This window comes from Babylonia areolata, chromosome 5 (genome assembly GCF_041734735.1).
Source record: "Babylonia areolata isolate BAREFJ2019XMU chromosome 5, ASM4173473v1, whole genome shotgun sequence".
NCBI lineage: Eukaryota > Metazoa > Mollusca > Gastropoda > Neogastropoda > Buccinidae > Babylonia > Babylonia areolata.
The window spans coordinates 13273381-13290785 of NC_134880.1; the positions used below are offsets into that span (position 1 = coordinate 13273381).

The window sequence follows — 17405 nt, forward strand, 5'->3', positions numbered from 1 at the left end:
CTTGTGACAAGCCAACCCCACAAGGACACAGAAAAGTATCATCATCAGAGCTATTTTTAAAAAAAACTAAAAAAAACCAACAGCAACAAAATAACAACAAACAAAACAATAAGATTTCCAGCAGCATTCATCCCAAAATTGATAACACTAACAGTTCCAGAAACACTTTAATGAGACTTTTATTCAGTAGAGCAGCAAAACAGATTATGTTTTTTAACCAAGTTAAGGGCTCACAATCTCCCATGCAAATCTGCAGAAGTAATATCAGCTACAGAATGGCAAAACAAACTCCTTAGTTATTTCTTTTGTTTTGTTTTTTTGTTTGTTTGTTTGCTTCTTGTTGTTTTTTTGAGAGCTTACAATCTTCCATGCAAATCTGCAGAAGTAACATCAGCAAAAGAACCACTTTCAGAACTATAATAATAATAATAATATTAATTAATTCTTATTTGGCACAAAAAAATAAAATCAGAAGCAGGTTCTAAGCACTTTTCAATTCTTAAAATGAATGAAACACTTAAGATGAAAACAAGCAGAAGCAGGTTCTAAGCATTTTTCTGATACAATTCTTAAAATGAATTAAACACTTAAGATGAAGTGTTATCACATAAAACTGTAGTTTCATGAAGAAGACTAAAAACACAATCATATTACATTTGCTTTGAAGGTCTATAGATCAGCTGTTTGTCAGAGAGCAAATCACAAAGTGAGAAACTTTTAAAAGGAAATTGTGCACATGAAGGCCTAAAAGTGTTCTGAAGAATTGGGATAAATAATTATGAAATGATGTTTATGGACATAAAAAAAACAAAAACACACAATCAATGCAAATAAAATTACTTCATATGTGTAGTTCACACAAAATTGTATGAATTAATTAAACTTGAAAATCATTATGGCATGTAATTCCTTCCAATTTTTGACTCACTTGTGTAAACAAAGTGAGTCTATGTTTTATTCTCTTTGGATGCAAAAAGTAGCACCATTATAATTTACAAATCATGGTAGTATGCCAAACTAAGAAGTGAGGATTTTCATTTCCTATTCCATTACACACAGATTTGTGGCCTGGGTACTAGTCTTTCAGATGAGACAATAACCCAAGGTCCTGTGTACAGCATGCAAAGCAACAAGAGATCTGTCCCTGACAAAATTTTGAAGAAAAAATCCACTTTGATAGCAAGCTGAAGATGATTGCAGACAGAAAAAACAGAGTATGTGGCACATTGCTGTGGCAACACATTCTCCACAGGACCAGACTCTGAATTTCACTGAGTGAAATCTGTTCTGGTGAGAAAGTATCACACTACAATAATATTTAACACAATATATACAATGCAGTATACATCAATGCTCATTTACCTGACAGCGCCTGCATTGTGAAAAACAAAAATCCCTCCTTTGCAGCTAAATAGTGTAGAGTAGCTCCTGTATTATACCATACAGATTCCTTAAATAGTAACTGAAACAGCAACCCCCCTTGTTCTCCACAACCCTTTACTACTCCAACATTTATTATAAAATACCTGCAAGGCAAGGCAAGGCAAGGCAAGGCCAGACCAGACCAGACATAAATCTATCTGAAAGAACCACCAGTGCAGAAGACCCAAATCTGGACCAGAATTGTCCACAACAAATAGCATAAAGCAAGTGGAGTGACACACTGGTCTGTGCTGTCATGGGCTTCCTCCGCGGTGTGCACCTCATTTGGATCTGTCATCACCGCCTTATCTGCTGTCAGTGGACACATGCTAGCTTTCCCTTCTTCCCTCACAGGACCTCGCTCCCTCTGTTCTTCCTCTGGGCATCCTTCCTCACAATGTAACTGTCCGCTTTCCGAAGCCTCCAAAGTCGCACCATCTTCCTCAAAGTCTGTCTCATCATTCTCATCTTCTGGCTTCTGCTCATCTGTGGGGAGGTCCGTATCCTCTGAGAGTTCCACATAGCCCACTAGGTCATGCAGGGCATCAGTGGTCAGATAAGGAAAGTTGCCTGTCAACAACTGTCTTGGCACCTGAAGAATCAATCAACCCACAGTCAGCTGTAAACATCTTTTAATCTAAAACAGGACAGTAGAAGAGAAGGGAGTAAGATGGTTAATCTCTCAGTCTAAGTGAAAAAAGATACGTCAAAGACAAACTGATTTGATATGATGTCAATTTGACTTGAGAAAAAATTAACGTAAGCATAAACTGCATGATTAAGGCTGAAAGTAGACTCTCTGATAGACTGCTCAAGCCATTTTTACTTCATATACAGTATCCCAACAGAACAACAAAAGACACGCCTATGGAAACCATGCGATACCTGCTTGACCTTCCTTCAGTGCAGGCCAGAAACAAGTTAGAACAGGTTAAGACCTACTTCAGAGCATTAGATTTAGAAAACCCTCAAAACCCACTGCATGATGCAGTCAAGGAACCAAAAGGCAGCCATCAAAGCAATGAAATTTTCTAAATAATCAAAAGTCCACACAGTAACAACACAGAAAAGTACACAGAATTAACAACAGTAATACAAATAAAAACACAACAACACACACAATTCAGGGAAAAAAACAACAAAGAAACAAAAACCGTGTGTGTTAAAATAAACATCAACACATACATGGACAACCATTAAACTTTTTTTTTTTTTTTAAAGATATTTCACCTGTAACACAACCACATCACTACATTCAAGAAATATCTATGATCAATGTGTGGTAAAGCAACTACTTAATTTGTTAATATTATTCAACTTACAGTGTCAGATAACTTATACTCTATACATATATATATATATACATAATCATACATAATTTTGTGTATATAGGTTGTGGTCGTTTTTTTGGGGAGGGGTGGCGGGGGTTTGGGGGGGGGGGGGAGAGGGGATGAGGGGCAGGGGGGGTTGGGGGGTTACCTGTATGTCGGGTTTCTTGCTACAGACATCCCAGAACATCTCTTTGGTGTGCTGCAGTTCTCGGGCAATGAGACCAAGCTGGCGTGTGTCCGCCTCTGTCCCTCTTTCCATCTTCACCAGATGATCATTGGCCCGTTTCTGCAGGTCCATCAGGATGGCTTCTTGGTTCTTGCCCTTTTCCAACAACACACAAAACACGCCGTCAACACCAGCACTGTGCACAACACGCCGTCAACACCTGTCACCAGCATCAGGCACAACACGCCCTCAACACCAACACCATGCACATCACGCCGTCAACACCAGCATCGTGCACAAAACGCTGTTAATACCAGCATCGTGCACAACACCCTGTCAACACCAGAATCATGCACAACACGCTGTCAACACCAGCATCACGCACAACACCCTGTCAACACCACAATCATGCACAACATGCTGTCAACACCAGCATTACGCACAACACACTGTCAACACCAGCATCAGGCACAACACCCTGTCAACACCACAATCATGCACAACACGCTGTCAACACCAGAATCATGTACAACACGCTGTCAACACCAGCATCACGCACAACACCCTGTCAACACCACAATCATGCACAACATGCTGTCAACACCAGCATCACGCACAACACGCTGTCAACACCAGCATCAGGCACAACACCCTGTCAACACCACAATCATTGTCAACACCAGCATTACGCACAACACACTGTCAACACCAGCATCAGGCACAACACCCTGTCAACACCACAATCATGCACAACACGCTGTCAACACCAGAATCATGTACAACACGCTGTCAACACCAGCATCACGCACAACACCCTGTCAACACCACAATCATGCACAACATGCTGTCAACACCAGCATCACGCACAACACGCTGTCAACACCAGCATCAGGCACAACACCCTGTCAACACCACAATCATGCACAACACGCTGTCAACACCACAATCATGCACAACACCCTGTCAACACCACAATCATGCACAACACGCTGTCAACACCAGCATCACACATAACACGCTGTCAACACCAGCACCACCTGTTCCTACCTGCACAACATGCCGTCAATACCGGCATATCAAATCAAATCAAATCAAGGTGCAAAGAGCCTCACCGACCACTGAGGCCATTTCAAGGCTATCACCACGTTACCATCTACTCCAAGTCAAGGGTAAAAAAAAAGTACAATAAAAACTTAATCACTGCTTCAATCTTTTCACTCTAAAAGTTTAAAACAATCAAATCTGATTAAAACTGTTCACTCCTTTTAAGACTCCACTAGCTCCCATGGAGGTACATCAGCAAACAAAGTCTTCAGAGAATCTGCTGTGTAATGCCTGTGTCCAGCATCATGCAGTTCCAGCAGTCAAGGGGCAGACACACACGTTTCACAGTGAGAGGCTCGTCACAGGGAATACATCAAGGGGCATCCTCCCCATTCAACAAGTAAGAATGAGTGGAAAAAAAAGTGTGCAATCTGCACAGCACAGACTCCTTCTTGCCACCCCAGCAACCAAGGTAGTGTGAAAAGTATTGCAAAAGAGTACAATGAAAGGTTATTGCTGGCATGAAAAAGACAGCAGCTGTAGGTGGTGTGAATATGGTTGTCACACATTCATAATACACAAATGCTGACAAACTTACAACACATCCATACATCATAATATTGAATTAAAATTCCTCCCCACACACTACACCTTTATTTTCTACATTTTAATAGATTTTGTGGTAATTAATTTGTTGTCCCCCCCCCCCCCTCTTTTGCATGCATCACAGTCACCGTTTTTTCTCATCAATGAGAAGTCGAGCCTTTTGCAGATTCTGCTTATTTTCCTATCATTTCATGGCCACCTGGCAAAGTCATGGTTTAATTGACGTCACAGTTCACTGAACACACTTTAACAGTTTTTTCACTTGAATAGCCACAAGGTGCGTTGTTTTAACTGGTCCAAATCAAAAAGTCAGGGAACGTGCATGAAAGGCCCAGAATTGTGTTTACAAGCTTATGCCCCTTACATAAATCATCTGTTACATGGATGAGAACTGCAATTTTGTTTGAAGAGGCAATTTCCAGGTCAGTTTTTTTTTTAATTTATAAATATCATCAAGTTTTAAATTGAAATTCAAATGGAGCATTAATTGGCAGAAACCAAGTTGTTTTGTTGTCATTGCTGTTTACCTGAAATTAGATCCAAAATTTAAACTGGAACTAGTAAAAGCCTTTACAAACATAATGTAAATAAATGAATATATTTCTGTGTATTATATACTATAACTTATACTGTATCCAAAGTGCTTTGCCACATGCAAATTTCTATTTCCTGTCCGTTATTTTGCCAATTAAACTATGAAATAAATAAATAATCCCAAACACAATCAAGCCCAGTTTCTGTTGAAATATATATTTTGAATGCAATTCAACCATCCTCACACACACACACTATATATATATATAGTCATCAGCATCAGGGTTTTTGACCTACCTCTGTTCTAGACACAAGGATCCCTTCCAGCAGCTGTCGATGGAGGTCATTGACGATATCATAGTGATGACAAAAAGACAGCTCTACCAACCAGGTGAGGCGTTCTTTGTGTTCGCGCAACCCCTTCAACACCTGACCACAGACATACATTTGTAAATTGCATGTTATAATATAAATCAACACCTGCCCACAGATACACATTGATAAGCACCCTGACCACTAATATGCAGCAATCAATCAATTTATCAACTTTTTTTTCGTTGAGGATATTTTTACATGCATGTGTCAAAGTTTAAAAACTGTATGAGTTTTAATGACAATTAAAAGTATAATTATGTCCAATAACATTAACTATATCAATAGAAAATTAGATACAGCATTGGTTTCACGTTCAAGGTCGAGCTCTTTTTGTAATGTAAGTAAAAAGTATGATTACTAGCATTAATTAGTGTCTGAATCAGGATTAGAGGTGGGGTGTGTGTGTGTGTGTGTGTGTGTGTGTGTGTGTGTGGCTGTGTGTGTGCACAACAATATGTGCATATATCATTATATGCACACATTTTTTATATTGTTTGCTGTCTGTCCAAACAAACAGACAACTTCAAATATCCAACATGGTGATGCATACATTGAAAATGATTTCAAAACTAAACCCAACCAGTTAACTACCTCATACAGCCAATTACGGGGAACATTGACAGGATTTTTCAGTCTTAAGTTCTAAGTAATGTGATGCTGCAAAGTTAAAGTGGCTTTAATTCCTTCCTCAAATTTAATTTTCTGAAAGGTGACCCACCATGTGTCTCTGAATGTCTAATGCATTATAAATCACTTATTCTTTTTCTTTTTTTTATGCTGGCTTCTCCCCATTCCCACCCCTCCAAAAAAATCCACACAAATACTTTGTCACAAAAAAGGGAAACTGGGGAGACTTACTGATTCACTTTAAAATCAAACTAAAAATCAAAGAACTTATCACAACAGTCAACAGATCAAACGTTTTTGTAGCACTGCCTTTCTTCACACACACACACACACACACATCATTAGTATTTTGTTTCACCAGTTACACTTCATCAGACAGTTTTTAAAACTATTTGTGAGCACACAGCTTGGATACAGGGGAAAGGGGCACAAGTGTCTGTGTATACATGTGAACAATTAGGCTTTTACACAAGTACAACCTTTTCTTGTGTTGAGATGTGATGACCTGCACAAAGCTGAGTTAAACTATGTGCTGTGCTGCTTTTTCATATTACAGTTTGCATTATAGTATACATAACTGATAGGTAACAAACTAAAAACGTCAGAAAGAAAATATGCATACTCTACAACAGTGTGTACTTCAGCAAAACTTCAGAATAAAATTTCAATGCAAAATAATTTTTTACAGGCTCCCAATCTGCTATACTTAGCATCACTATGGTAGATCTCTAGAACAAACTATCACTGAGTCATTGATTCAAGTAGTCTTTACCTTCTGGAAGCTCTCATTGATGGAATTCCAGTATGGCTGCACGTTGGAGTCAAACTTCTTTCTTTGGTTCACACACACCTCTAAAGCTGCAGAAATCTCCTGATGGAATTCCCCCACCTTCTGTTGTATCCGCAGGTGTTCACTGACAGTTGTTCGGGGTATTTCACTTTCAGTTGGATTGGTCATCACTGCCTTATCTGCTGTCTGTGGACATTTCTCACACAGCTCAGAAGTCGCGTCATCTTCCTCACAGTCTGAGCCTGGCTCATCATTCTCATCTTCTGGGTTCTGCTCATCTGTGGGGAGGTCCGTATCCTCTGAGAGTTCCACATAGCCCACTATGTTATACAGGTTGTCAAAGGTCAGTTCAGGAAAGTTGCCTGTCAACAACTGTCTTGGCACCTGACGAATCAATCAACCCATCACACAGTCAGCTGTAAACATCTTTTAATCTAAAACAGGACAGTAGAAGAGAAGGGAGTAAGATGGTTAATCTCTCAGTTTTAGTGAAAAAAGTTATCGAAAAGTCAAACTAATTTAATATATTGTCCATTTGACTTGAGAAGAAATTAACATAAGCATGAACTGCATGATTAAGGCTGAAAGTAGACTGATGGACTGCTCAAAGCCAGTAATTAATTTTACTTCATAAACAGTATCCTAACCTTGTGGAAATTCGGAATCAGAAATGTCCATTTCTACTACTCTCTTTTTGATTTGTTTTCTTGTTTAGCCCCACCCCACCCTGTACTATCACCATCCCTCCCTTACACCCCATTTCAATTTGTACTCAGCTTTATATCAATTCAAGATGATCATTTAGTCTGTGGCCATCTGTGTCCATGATCATTCAGTCTGTGGTTATCTGTGTCCATGATCATTCAGTCTGTGGTTATCTGTGTCCATGATCATTTAGTCTGTGGCCATCTGTGTCCATGATCATTCAGTCTGTGGCCATCTGTGTCCATGATCATTCAGTCTGTGGTCATCTGTGTCCATGATCATTTAGTCTGTGGCCATCTGTGTCCATGATCATTCAGTCTGTGGCCATCTGTGTCCATGATCATTCAGTCTGTGGTCATCTGTGTCTATGATCATTTAGTCTGTGGTCATCTGTGTCCATGATCATTCAGTCTGTGGTCATCTGTGTCCATGATCATCCAGTCTGTGGTCATCTGTGTCTATGATCATCCAGTCTGTGGTCATCTGTGTCTATGATCACTTAAACTGTGGCCATCTGTGTCCATGATCATTCAGTCTGTGGTCATCTGTGTCCATGATCATTCAGTCTGTGGTCATCTGTGTCCATGATCATTTAGTCTGTGGTCATCTGTGTCTATGATCATTTAGTCTGTGGTCATCTGTGTCCCTTCAAAATGATTTTTTCATTCTTCTCCATGACAAAAATGAAAAAAAAAAACTAAAAAAACAAAGCAATGAATTTTTTTTTCAAATAATCAAGTCCACAGTAATAACACAGAAAGGTACACAGAATTAACAACAGTAATACAAATAAAAACACAACAACACATGCAATTCTGGGGGGGGAAAAAAACAACAAAGAAACAAAAACCTCATGCATTAAAATAAACATCAACACATACAAGGACAGCCATTTAAGACATTCCACCTGCACTACAACCACATCACTTCATTCAAGATATATTCATGATCAATGTGTGGTAAGGCAACTACTTAATTTGTTTTCATATCATTTATCTTATAGTATGAAATAATTCATACTCTATTCTCTTCTTGCATTGTGTTCTTTCACATTATGACTGAAACTCCAGGAAAGGAAGGGTGGAAAAGCTGGTGTGTGCAATAGCTGAATTTACATGTCATTATCTTATATTAGTTATAAATTGTGCATTTTTTCTTAAGTATCTACAAATCAAATACTATACCAGAGTATGTACAACATCTCTGCCCATTTCATGAACACATTTCAAACATGCACACATATCATTAGTAATGTGTCTATTATTAGTATGTTTCCTATTTAATCCCTTGATAATAGGCTAAACCAAATAGCACAGTAGCAATGTCAGAGTCGCCTGCTTGTAATGTAGTTATATATTATGTCAGTGTGAATTTTATTCTGTATAAATTTTTATGACAGTTCATCAACACTTTCTCTTAGCATCTGCTGATGAGTTTCCACCACTGTAAGGATTTGAGAGAGAGAGACAGAGACACACTAGACAGACAGAGACAGAGTGTATGTGAGAACTAACCAGGAAAATAAGATTTTTCTCAGGTTTTCACAATAACTGGAATAAGCCAAACTTGGAGTAAGCACTGAATCCTACCCATGCATACAAACATACTATGTTTCTATCAGTATCACACACAGTATATATATATATATATATATATATATATATATATATATATATATGTTGCTTTTGTTTGGGTTTTTTTCTTCTTCTTCTTTTTTATTTTTATTTTTTTTACCTGTATGTCAGGTTTCTTGCTACAGAGATCCCTAAACATCTCTCTGACGTGCTGCAGTTCTCTGGCAATGAGACCAAGCTGGGGTGTGTCAACCTCTGTCCCTCTTTCCATCTTCACCAGATGATCACTGGCCCATTTCTGCAGGTCCATCAGGCTGGCTTTATATTTCGTGGCCTGTTCCAACAACACACACACAACACGCTGTCAACACCAGCATTGTGCACAACACACCATCAACACCAGCATCATGCACAACATGCCTTCAACACCAGCATCGTGCACAACACCCTGTCAACACCAGCATCACGCACAACACGCCGTCAACACCAGCATCATGCACAACACCCTGTCAACACCAGCATCACGCACAACACCCTGTCAACATCAGCATCACGCACAACACGCCGTCAACACCATGCACAACACACCATCAACACCAGCATCATGCACAACACCCTGTCAACACCAGCATCGTGCACAACACCCTGTCAACACCAGCATCGTGCACAACACCCTGTCAACACCAGCATCATGCACAACACCCTGTCAACACCAGCATCACGCACAACATGCTGTCAACACCAGCATCATGCACAACGCATTGTCAACACAGCATCATTCACAACACTTATTGAAACACACACACAAAAATGCTGGGAGTGGATAACAACAAAGCACAGAATGTATTACACATTCCTGATGATCTGGATTCCAAGAGATACAATGTGTGTTTGGGCGGGGAGGGGGATGTGCCGGGGGGGGGGGGGGGGGGGAGGGTGTATTCAAAACCAGTGATTTTCACAAGAGATACAATGTGTGTTGGGGGGGGAGGGGGGGGACAAGGTGGGGGGGGGGGAGGGGTCTTAAACCAGTGATTTTCACACCAGGGTTACCCCAATAACCACAGTGGTGTGAAAAGTTCTACAGAGTACAATGAAAGAGTATTGCTGGCATGAAAAAGACAACAGCTGTAGGTGGTGTGTGAATATGGTGTCACACACTCATGATAAACAGACAAATGCTGACAAACTCACAACACATCCATACATCATAATATTGAATTAATATTCCTCCCCCACACACTACACCTTTATTTTCTACATTTTAACAGATTTTGTGGTAACTCATTTGTTCTTTCTTTTTTTTTTCTTTTTTTCTTCTTTTTTTTTTTTTTTTTTTTTTGCATGCATCACAGTCACTGTTTTTGCCGTCAGTGAAATGTTGAGACTTTTTGCATATGAAGAGACTGAGCAGAAAGTTTACAGAATTCTGCTTATTTTCTTGTCACTGCCACCTGGCAAAGTCGAGGTTTGACGTCACGGTTCACTGAACACACATCCCCTAGGTGGTTGTGTTTTTTGTCGTTGTTGTTGTTGGAGGTTTTTTGTTGGTTTTATTATTGTTGGGTTTTTTTGCACTTGAACAGCCACAAGGTGTGTTGTTTTAACTAGTCCAAATCAAAATGTCAGGGAACCTGCATGAAAGGTCCAGTACTCTGTGCGCAAGCTTATACCCCTTGCATGTATAAATCATCTGCTACATGGATGAGAACTGCAATTTTTTTTTCTTTCTTTCTAGATATTCATGTAGTTTTTAATTTAAATTCAAATTCAAATGGAGCATTTATTGACAGAAACCAAGTTGTTGTTTTCTTACTGTTGTTACTGTTTACCTGAAATTAGATCCAAAATTAAAACTGAAACTAGTAAAAGCCCTTACAAACATAATTCAAATAAATGAACATATATATTATGTATTATATTCATCTATATATTACTATATATAATCTATATATTACTCAATTTACTGTACCCAAAGTGCTATACAACTAGCAAATTTCTATTTCCTGTCTGTTATTTTGACAATTAAACTATAAAATGAATAAATAAATAATCCCAAATTTGCCAAATCTGCTGAAATGTCATGAACCATTCTCTCTCTCTCTCTCTCTCTCACACACACACACACGCATATATAATATATGCAAGTACATTTAGTACAAGGAGTTTTTGTCCCTTTGTCTTATCCCCAACCCACCACCCACCCCGACACACACATAGTGACATATGACATATATACAAATGTACATGTATACACATTCATTTGTGAAGAGGTTTTGTCCCTCCCCCACACATACACACCTGTCAAGGGTTTTTGACCTACCTCTGATTCAGCCGTATGGATCCCCTGCAGCAGCTTTTGATACAGGTCATGAGCGCTTTCATGGTGGTCCAAAAAAGACAGCTCTATCAAACAGGTGAGCTGCTCTTTGTGGATGCGTAGCCCTTTCAACACCTGACCACAGACATACATTTGTGTGTGTGTGTGTGTGTGTGTGTGTGTATATATATATATATATATATATATATATATATATCAGCACCTGACCACAAATACATATTGATAAGCACCTGACCACTAACATACAGCAATCAATCAAGTTATCAACTTTTTTTTCACAGTGGATATTTCTACAGTACACATGTGTCAAAGGTTAAAAAAAAAAAAAAAAAAGTAAGCTTTTCTTTAATGACAATTAGAAATATTATTACATCAAATAACATTAACTGTATCAATAGAAAATTAGAGACAGCATTGGTTTCATCTTTAGGCTCCAGCTGTTTTTGTAAAGTAAAAAAGTATGATTGCTAGCATTAATTACTGTCTGAATCAGGATTAGAGAGGTGTGTGTGTGTGTGTGTGTGTGTGTGTGTGTGTGTGTGTGTGTGTGCCCGCGCGCGCAACTTCTTCTTCTTCTGCGTTCGTGGGCTTCAACTCCACGTTCACTCGTATATACGCGAGTGGGCTTTTTACGTGTATGATCGTTTTTACCCCGCCATATAGGCAGCCATACTCCGCTTTCGGGGGTGTGCATGCTGGGTATGTTCTTGTTTCCATACTCCACCGAACGCTGACATGGATTACAGGATCTTTAACATGCGTATTTGATCTTATGCTTACGTATACACATGAAGGGGGTTCAGGCACTGGCAGGTCTGCACATATGTTGACCTGGGAGATCGTAAAAATCTCCACCCTTTACCCACCAGGCGTCGTCACTGTGATTCGAACCCCGGGACTATCAGATCGAAAGTCCAACGCTTTAACCATTCGGCTATGGCTCCCGTCACTCACACAACAATATGTATGTGTGTGTGTGTGTGCACAACAATATAAGCACATCCGCACTCATATTTTGTATTGTTTGCTATCTGTCCGAACAAATGGACAGCTTCAAATATCCAACATGGTGGTGCAGACATGGAAAATTATTTCAAAACTACACCCACCTAGTTAATGAATTAATACATCTTACTGTCTTAGTCTTGCAGCTAATAACAGGGAAAACTGACATGATTTTTCAATCTTAAGTTCTTTGTAGATCTATGGCAAAGCAAACACTACTAGTAGTCTAATGCTGTAAAAGTGCCCTTAATTCCTTCCTCAAATTTAATTTCCTGAAAGGTGACCTACCATGTGTCTCTGAATGTATAAAAATGCAACATAAATTACTTATTTGTTATTCATTTTTGATTTTGCAGCATTCCCTACAACCGTGAATCACTTCAGAAGAACCAGATACATCAAAACAAAACAAAACTTTACAGACTGCCAATCAGCAAAACTCATTCTGGTAGATCTCTAGAACTAACCATCGCTGAGTCATTGATCCTAGTAGCCGTTACCTTCTTATAGCTTGCACTGATGGAATCCCAGTATGAATGCATGTTTGAGTCAAACTTGTTTCTTTGGTTCCTGCACTCCTCTAAAGCTGCAGAAATCTCCAGATGGAGTTCCTCCACCTTCTGTTGTATCCGCTGGTGTTCCTCTGACTTGAAAGCGTTTTCCCTTCCGCTGATCTGGGGCTCTTGCTCCTCATCTCCCTGACTGCAGTCACCAAGAGGAGTTTGTGGAGACACAGGCAGCGTGCTTTCTGATTCACCTCCCTGGCTGCATTCTTTGGCAGCTGTTTGGGGTGACTCACATGGTCCAGTCTCATCTCCCTGGCTGCATTCATTTGCAGCTGTTTGGGGTGACTCACATGGTCCAGTCTCATCTCCCTGGCTGCATTCATTAGCAGCTGTTTTGGGTGACTCACATGGTCCAGTCTCATCTCCCTGGCTGCATTCATTAGCAGCTGTTTGGGGTGACTCACATGGTCCAGTCTCATCTCCCTGGCTGCATTCATTAGCAGCTGTTTGGGGTGACTCACATGGTCCAGTCTCATCTCCCTGGCTGCATTCATTAGCAGCTGTTTGAGGTGACTCACATGGTCCAGTCTCATCTCCCTGGCTGCATTCATTGGCACATGGTCCAATCTCGTCTGTCTGGGTACATTTATTGACAAATATTTGGGGTACAGGGCTATAGTTGTTGAGAGGTGTTTGGGGTGTTACGGGTGTCTCCATGTTGTCGACTGCAGTCTTCTGTTGGAAATCTGTAACCTTGCCTCCAGTGGGCCTGAATGGGCTTCAAGCTGCAATGGAAACAAATTGCACAGATTGTCTCAGTATGTTTCAGTAATTGGCAAAAATGAAAGAATGACCTTGTTTTGAAGAAAAACCAGTCACATGAAAGGAAAGAACACATGTGTATATCATATACACAGTGAAGTTAAACCCCTCCCCCCCCCAACCTCAAAAATAAATAAATAAATAAAAACAATATATCATTGTTGTTTTTCTATTTCATATGAAAAGTGATGTCATCTCTTCCATCACAAGTTCCCAGTTCTTGTTGCCTGTACATGTGGAGATGGTACTGACTGCCTCAAACCCAAGCCTTGCAGCTTATATTACACAGAGATATCATTTATAATAATACATCCCATTCTTAGTTTTCATCACATGATATGGTTTGCATACCAAGTGAATTCTAAACCACAGAAACCACAAAGGCTTTGGTTTGTTCCTTTGTTCTATCTAGAATAGATTATGGAGATGCTCTTCTTGCTGGCTGCCCAAAACACTGTGTTGACAAACTTCAAAAAGTTCAAACTCACGACTCACTCTCAAAGCTAGGAAACATCAACACATCACTCCCCTACTCGCTTCCCTTCACTGGCTCCCCATTTAAACACAAATGCAATACAAACTCTCAGTCCTTTGTCACAATTTCTTCACTGATTCTTGTCCTGTCTATATTTCAGATCTACCTTCTGTCTATTCACCATCCAGACAACTTAGTTCTTCAAATGACAAATGCACAATGTTTGTTCCAATGATTTGTACAAAAACTTAGTGAACATTCCTTTTCTCTTGTTGCACCTAAACAGTGGAATTCACTACCCTCACACCTCCATTACACCCCGACACCCGCATTCAAGAGAGCACTCAAAACATATCTTTTCAAACTGTACTTTTCTCACTGAAACTTATTCCTGCATATACGTGCTGTGATCTTATTGCCGGATGTGCTCTTTGTGTTGATTCCTATGCATTTGTGATGGTTTTTTGGTGTTGTGATGCTGTTTCCTTGGTGTTTATCTTTGACTATGGTGAATGTGATATGCCTTGTTTTGCTGTGATTTGTGACTGTGTCATTTGAGACTGTGATGGTGCCTGTGCTGATTTACGTATGTTTATGTCACTTAGTCTTAAATATGTATATTTTAGCCAATGTCATGTGAGAATGTGTTGACTTTGTAGTAATTGTACATATTTTTTCGTCACTTGGTCTTAAATTTGTAGATTTCATTGTAAAGCGCAGTGAGCTCCATCTGACATGGGGGTTACTGTGCTATATAAGCCTGCATTTTATTATTATTATTATTAAACTGAATTACAATACTGTATAATCATCAAAATCAAAAACAGCTTTGCAAAATTTTCACGGTGTCCAGGTGTTTTTTTAAGTTTATTGTTGAGTCAGTAGTTCATGAGTTGTTTATGTCTCATAGTTTGACAACAACAAAGTGTAATGTTTTCCTGGCTGATTAGTTCTTTTCATCAGTTGATTGAGTAATGTAATCAGTTAAGATTAAAGGAGTAAATATAAAGTTCTTCATATCCAAAAGAGATAAACACCCAAAGTATCATGTCACTAGATAAATATTTGTGTGTATCATGTCACTATATAAATATTTGTGTTTGAAAGCAACCATTTCTTTAACAGCTGGACTTGAAGGCCCACAATATTGAAGCTGGGCATCATAGTTAGTTTTTAACATAATTTTTATTGTAATTTTGTAATCCCATCTGCCCTACAAACAATTAAGTCATATAAAACTAGTCTTGGCTCAAAAAAATAAATTGAATGATTAAATGCAACCCATGCAACTTATCAACAGTTGTAGGTTTTTTGTTTGTTTGTTTGTTGTTGTTTATCAATAAAAGTGAACAATGGCACAATAAGAGTGTGGCAACAAAGGGAGACAAGCCAAGACCACAGCTAATCAAGATCACACTGATTACTTCCCCCAACACAGTTGTTTTTCTATTTTGTTTGTTTTTGTCAGTTTTGTTTTGTTTTGTTTTTTTCACTGCTGAGTATAATATAACTGAAGCCAGTGAAGGGATGGTCTGAATCACTTAAAATTCTTAATATCTTTTGCGTTTTATCTTGCCAGTGTCCTACCAAATGTAATTTAAAAGTCGCAAAAAAATCATATATACAATTGGTGATACCATTGATAGAGTAGCGAGTCTGAGCACTGAATTTCTCAAAACTGAATTACTTTTTAAAAATGTTTTCACATGCAACACTTTCTCACTGGACTCTACCCCTTGAACAATGAAACCCTCACAACATTATGATCAATCCTGGCACTGAAGAGAGAGATCACTAACTTGACCATAAGCGCGTTGGGTTACACTGCTGGTCAGGCATCTGCTTGGCAGATGTGGTGTAGCGTATATGGATTTGACTGAACGCAGTGACGCCTCCTTGAGCCACTGATATTGATACTGACTTGACCAGTCAGCATCCTTTCTCCACCATAACCACCCACACCGACACGTACCCACTCCCTGACAGCTGCTCCTCTCCTACCTGCTGTTATTTAAAGGAACGCAAGGTATTTAGTTTTCTGAAAGCTCATTTCTCTTCAAATTTCGACAGACTGATGCATACTGTTGTTGTTTTTTGGTTGTTTTAACTTCAGTTCCAGCTAAAAAAAACTTTAGCTTTAGGTAGTACCACTACTACAAAAAATTTTTTAAAAAGAGCTTGTTTGCTTTTTTTAAAACTGTTTTTATTTACTTGACAATTTATTATTTATTTGTACTCATTATTTATTTAATAGTTGAAGAAGCAGTTGTTGTTGCATCCTTTTTGTTGTTGCTGTATCGTCATCATTGTTTTCATTTATTTCATTATTTGCTGTTCTAAACCATGAAATTCTGAATCAGTTAAAAGGATCTTTCATCACTGGACCATCGCCACCTCTATTTATTGTGAAACACTGCATGCCCTCCCTAACCAACATGGCACTGGCCGGATTTTTACATCGAACATAGATTTGACAGAAACTGCATAAAAACTAAACTAACGAATAGTTAAGTTGGGTTTTTTTCAAAGAGAAATACTCCTATGTGGTTTCAACAACTAAAGCACACACAAAAATGGACTCACCGTGCTTCGTTGATAGTATGTTTGGTCGACGTTAACTGTCCGGTCTTGTCACCCGTCTCGTTCAACCGGCCAGAGGAAACATGTGTGAGGGTTGTGGACCACGCTTTCTTTGTCAACACAAGACCTGTTGATTTCAGGAAATCCCTTGGGGCACGTGACAATCTCGTCCAATGGCTTGACCAATCCGGGATCACATTGTCCAATCAGTTTACGATTTTAAAGGGAAACGCTTGTGACAAAGTTTGTGGGTACCACAACAAACAGTGCTGTAAAAATAAACGAAAAAATAAATGAAGGGTCCATTAAAACAAACTCTTTTTTTAACATTAAGTTATTAAAAATGAGCTTGGAGTTCCGTCAGTTCGCTAGAACGACAACATCAAACACACACATTAACAGGCTGTAATCCTATTGGTCAGTTAAAAACAAGCGACCAATCATTGCGCACCGGTAAACATGTAATTTGTAATTTCTCTTTTTAGCAAAGAACGTTTGTGGC

The 17405-nt window shown here is 39.1% G+C and overlaps 1 protein-coding gene across 1 annotated transcript; it reads right to left on the reverse strand.

Annotated features, from left to right (window-relative positions):
• Positions 1-214: 214 nt before the first annotated feature.
• Positions 215-17000, reverse strand: LOC143282376 (uncharacterized). Its single transcript, XM_076587994.1, has 8 exons — positions 16907-17000; positions 13021-13811; positions 11498-11629; positions 9335-9508; positions 6878-7279; positions 5401-5532; positions 2902-3075; positions 215-2014 (listed from the first exon to the last, which is right to left on the reverse strand). The coding sequence occupies exons 2-8, from the start codon at positions 13741-13743 to the stop codon at positions 1577-1579; spliced, it is 2175 nt and encodes a 724-aa protein (XP_076444109.1). The 5' UTR covers positions 13744-13811; positions 16907-17000; the 3' UTR covers positions 215-1576.
• Positions 17001-17405: the final 405 nt, after the last annotated feature.

Coding starts and splice junctions, on each gene's coding strand:
- LOC143282376 (XM_076587994.1), bottom strand. CDS start 13,743: ATGGAGACACCCGTAACACCCCAAACACCTCTCAACAACTATAGCCCT. Junction 11,630..13,020: donor TCAGTGCAAGCTATAAGAAG/GTAACGGCTACT, acceptor GTCTGTGGTCAG/GTGTTGAAAGGGCTACGCAT. Junction 9,509..11,497: donor TCCATACGGCTGAATCAGAG/GTAGGTCAAAAA, acceptor TTGTTGGAACAG/GCCACGAAATATAAAGCCAG.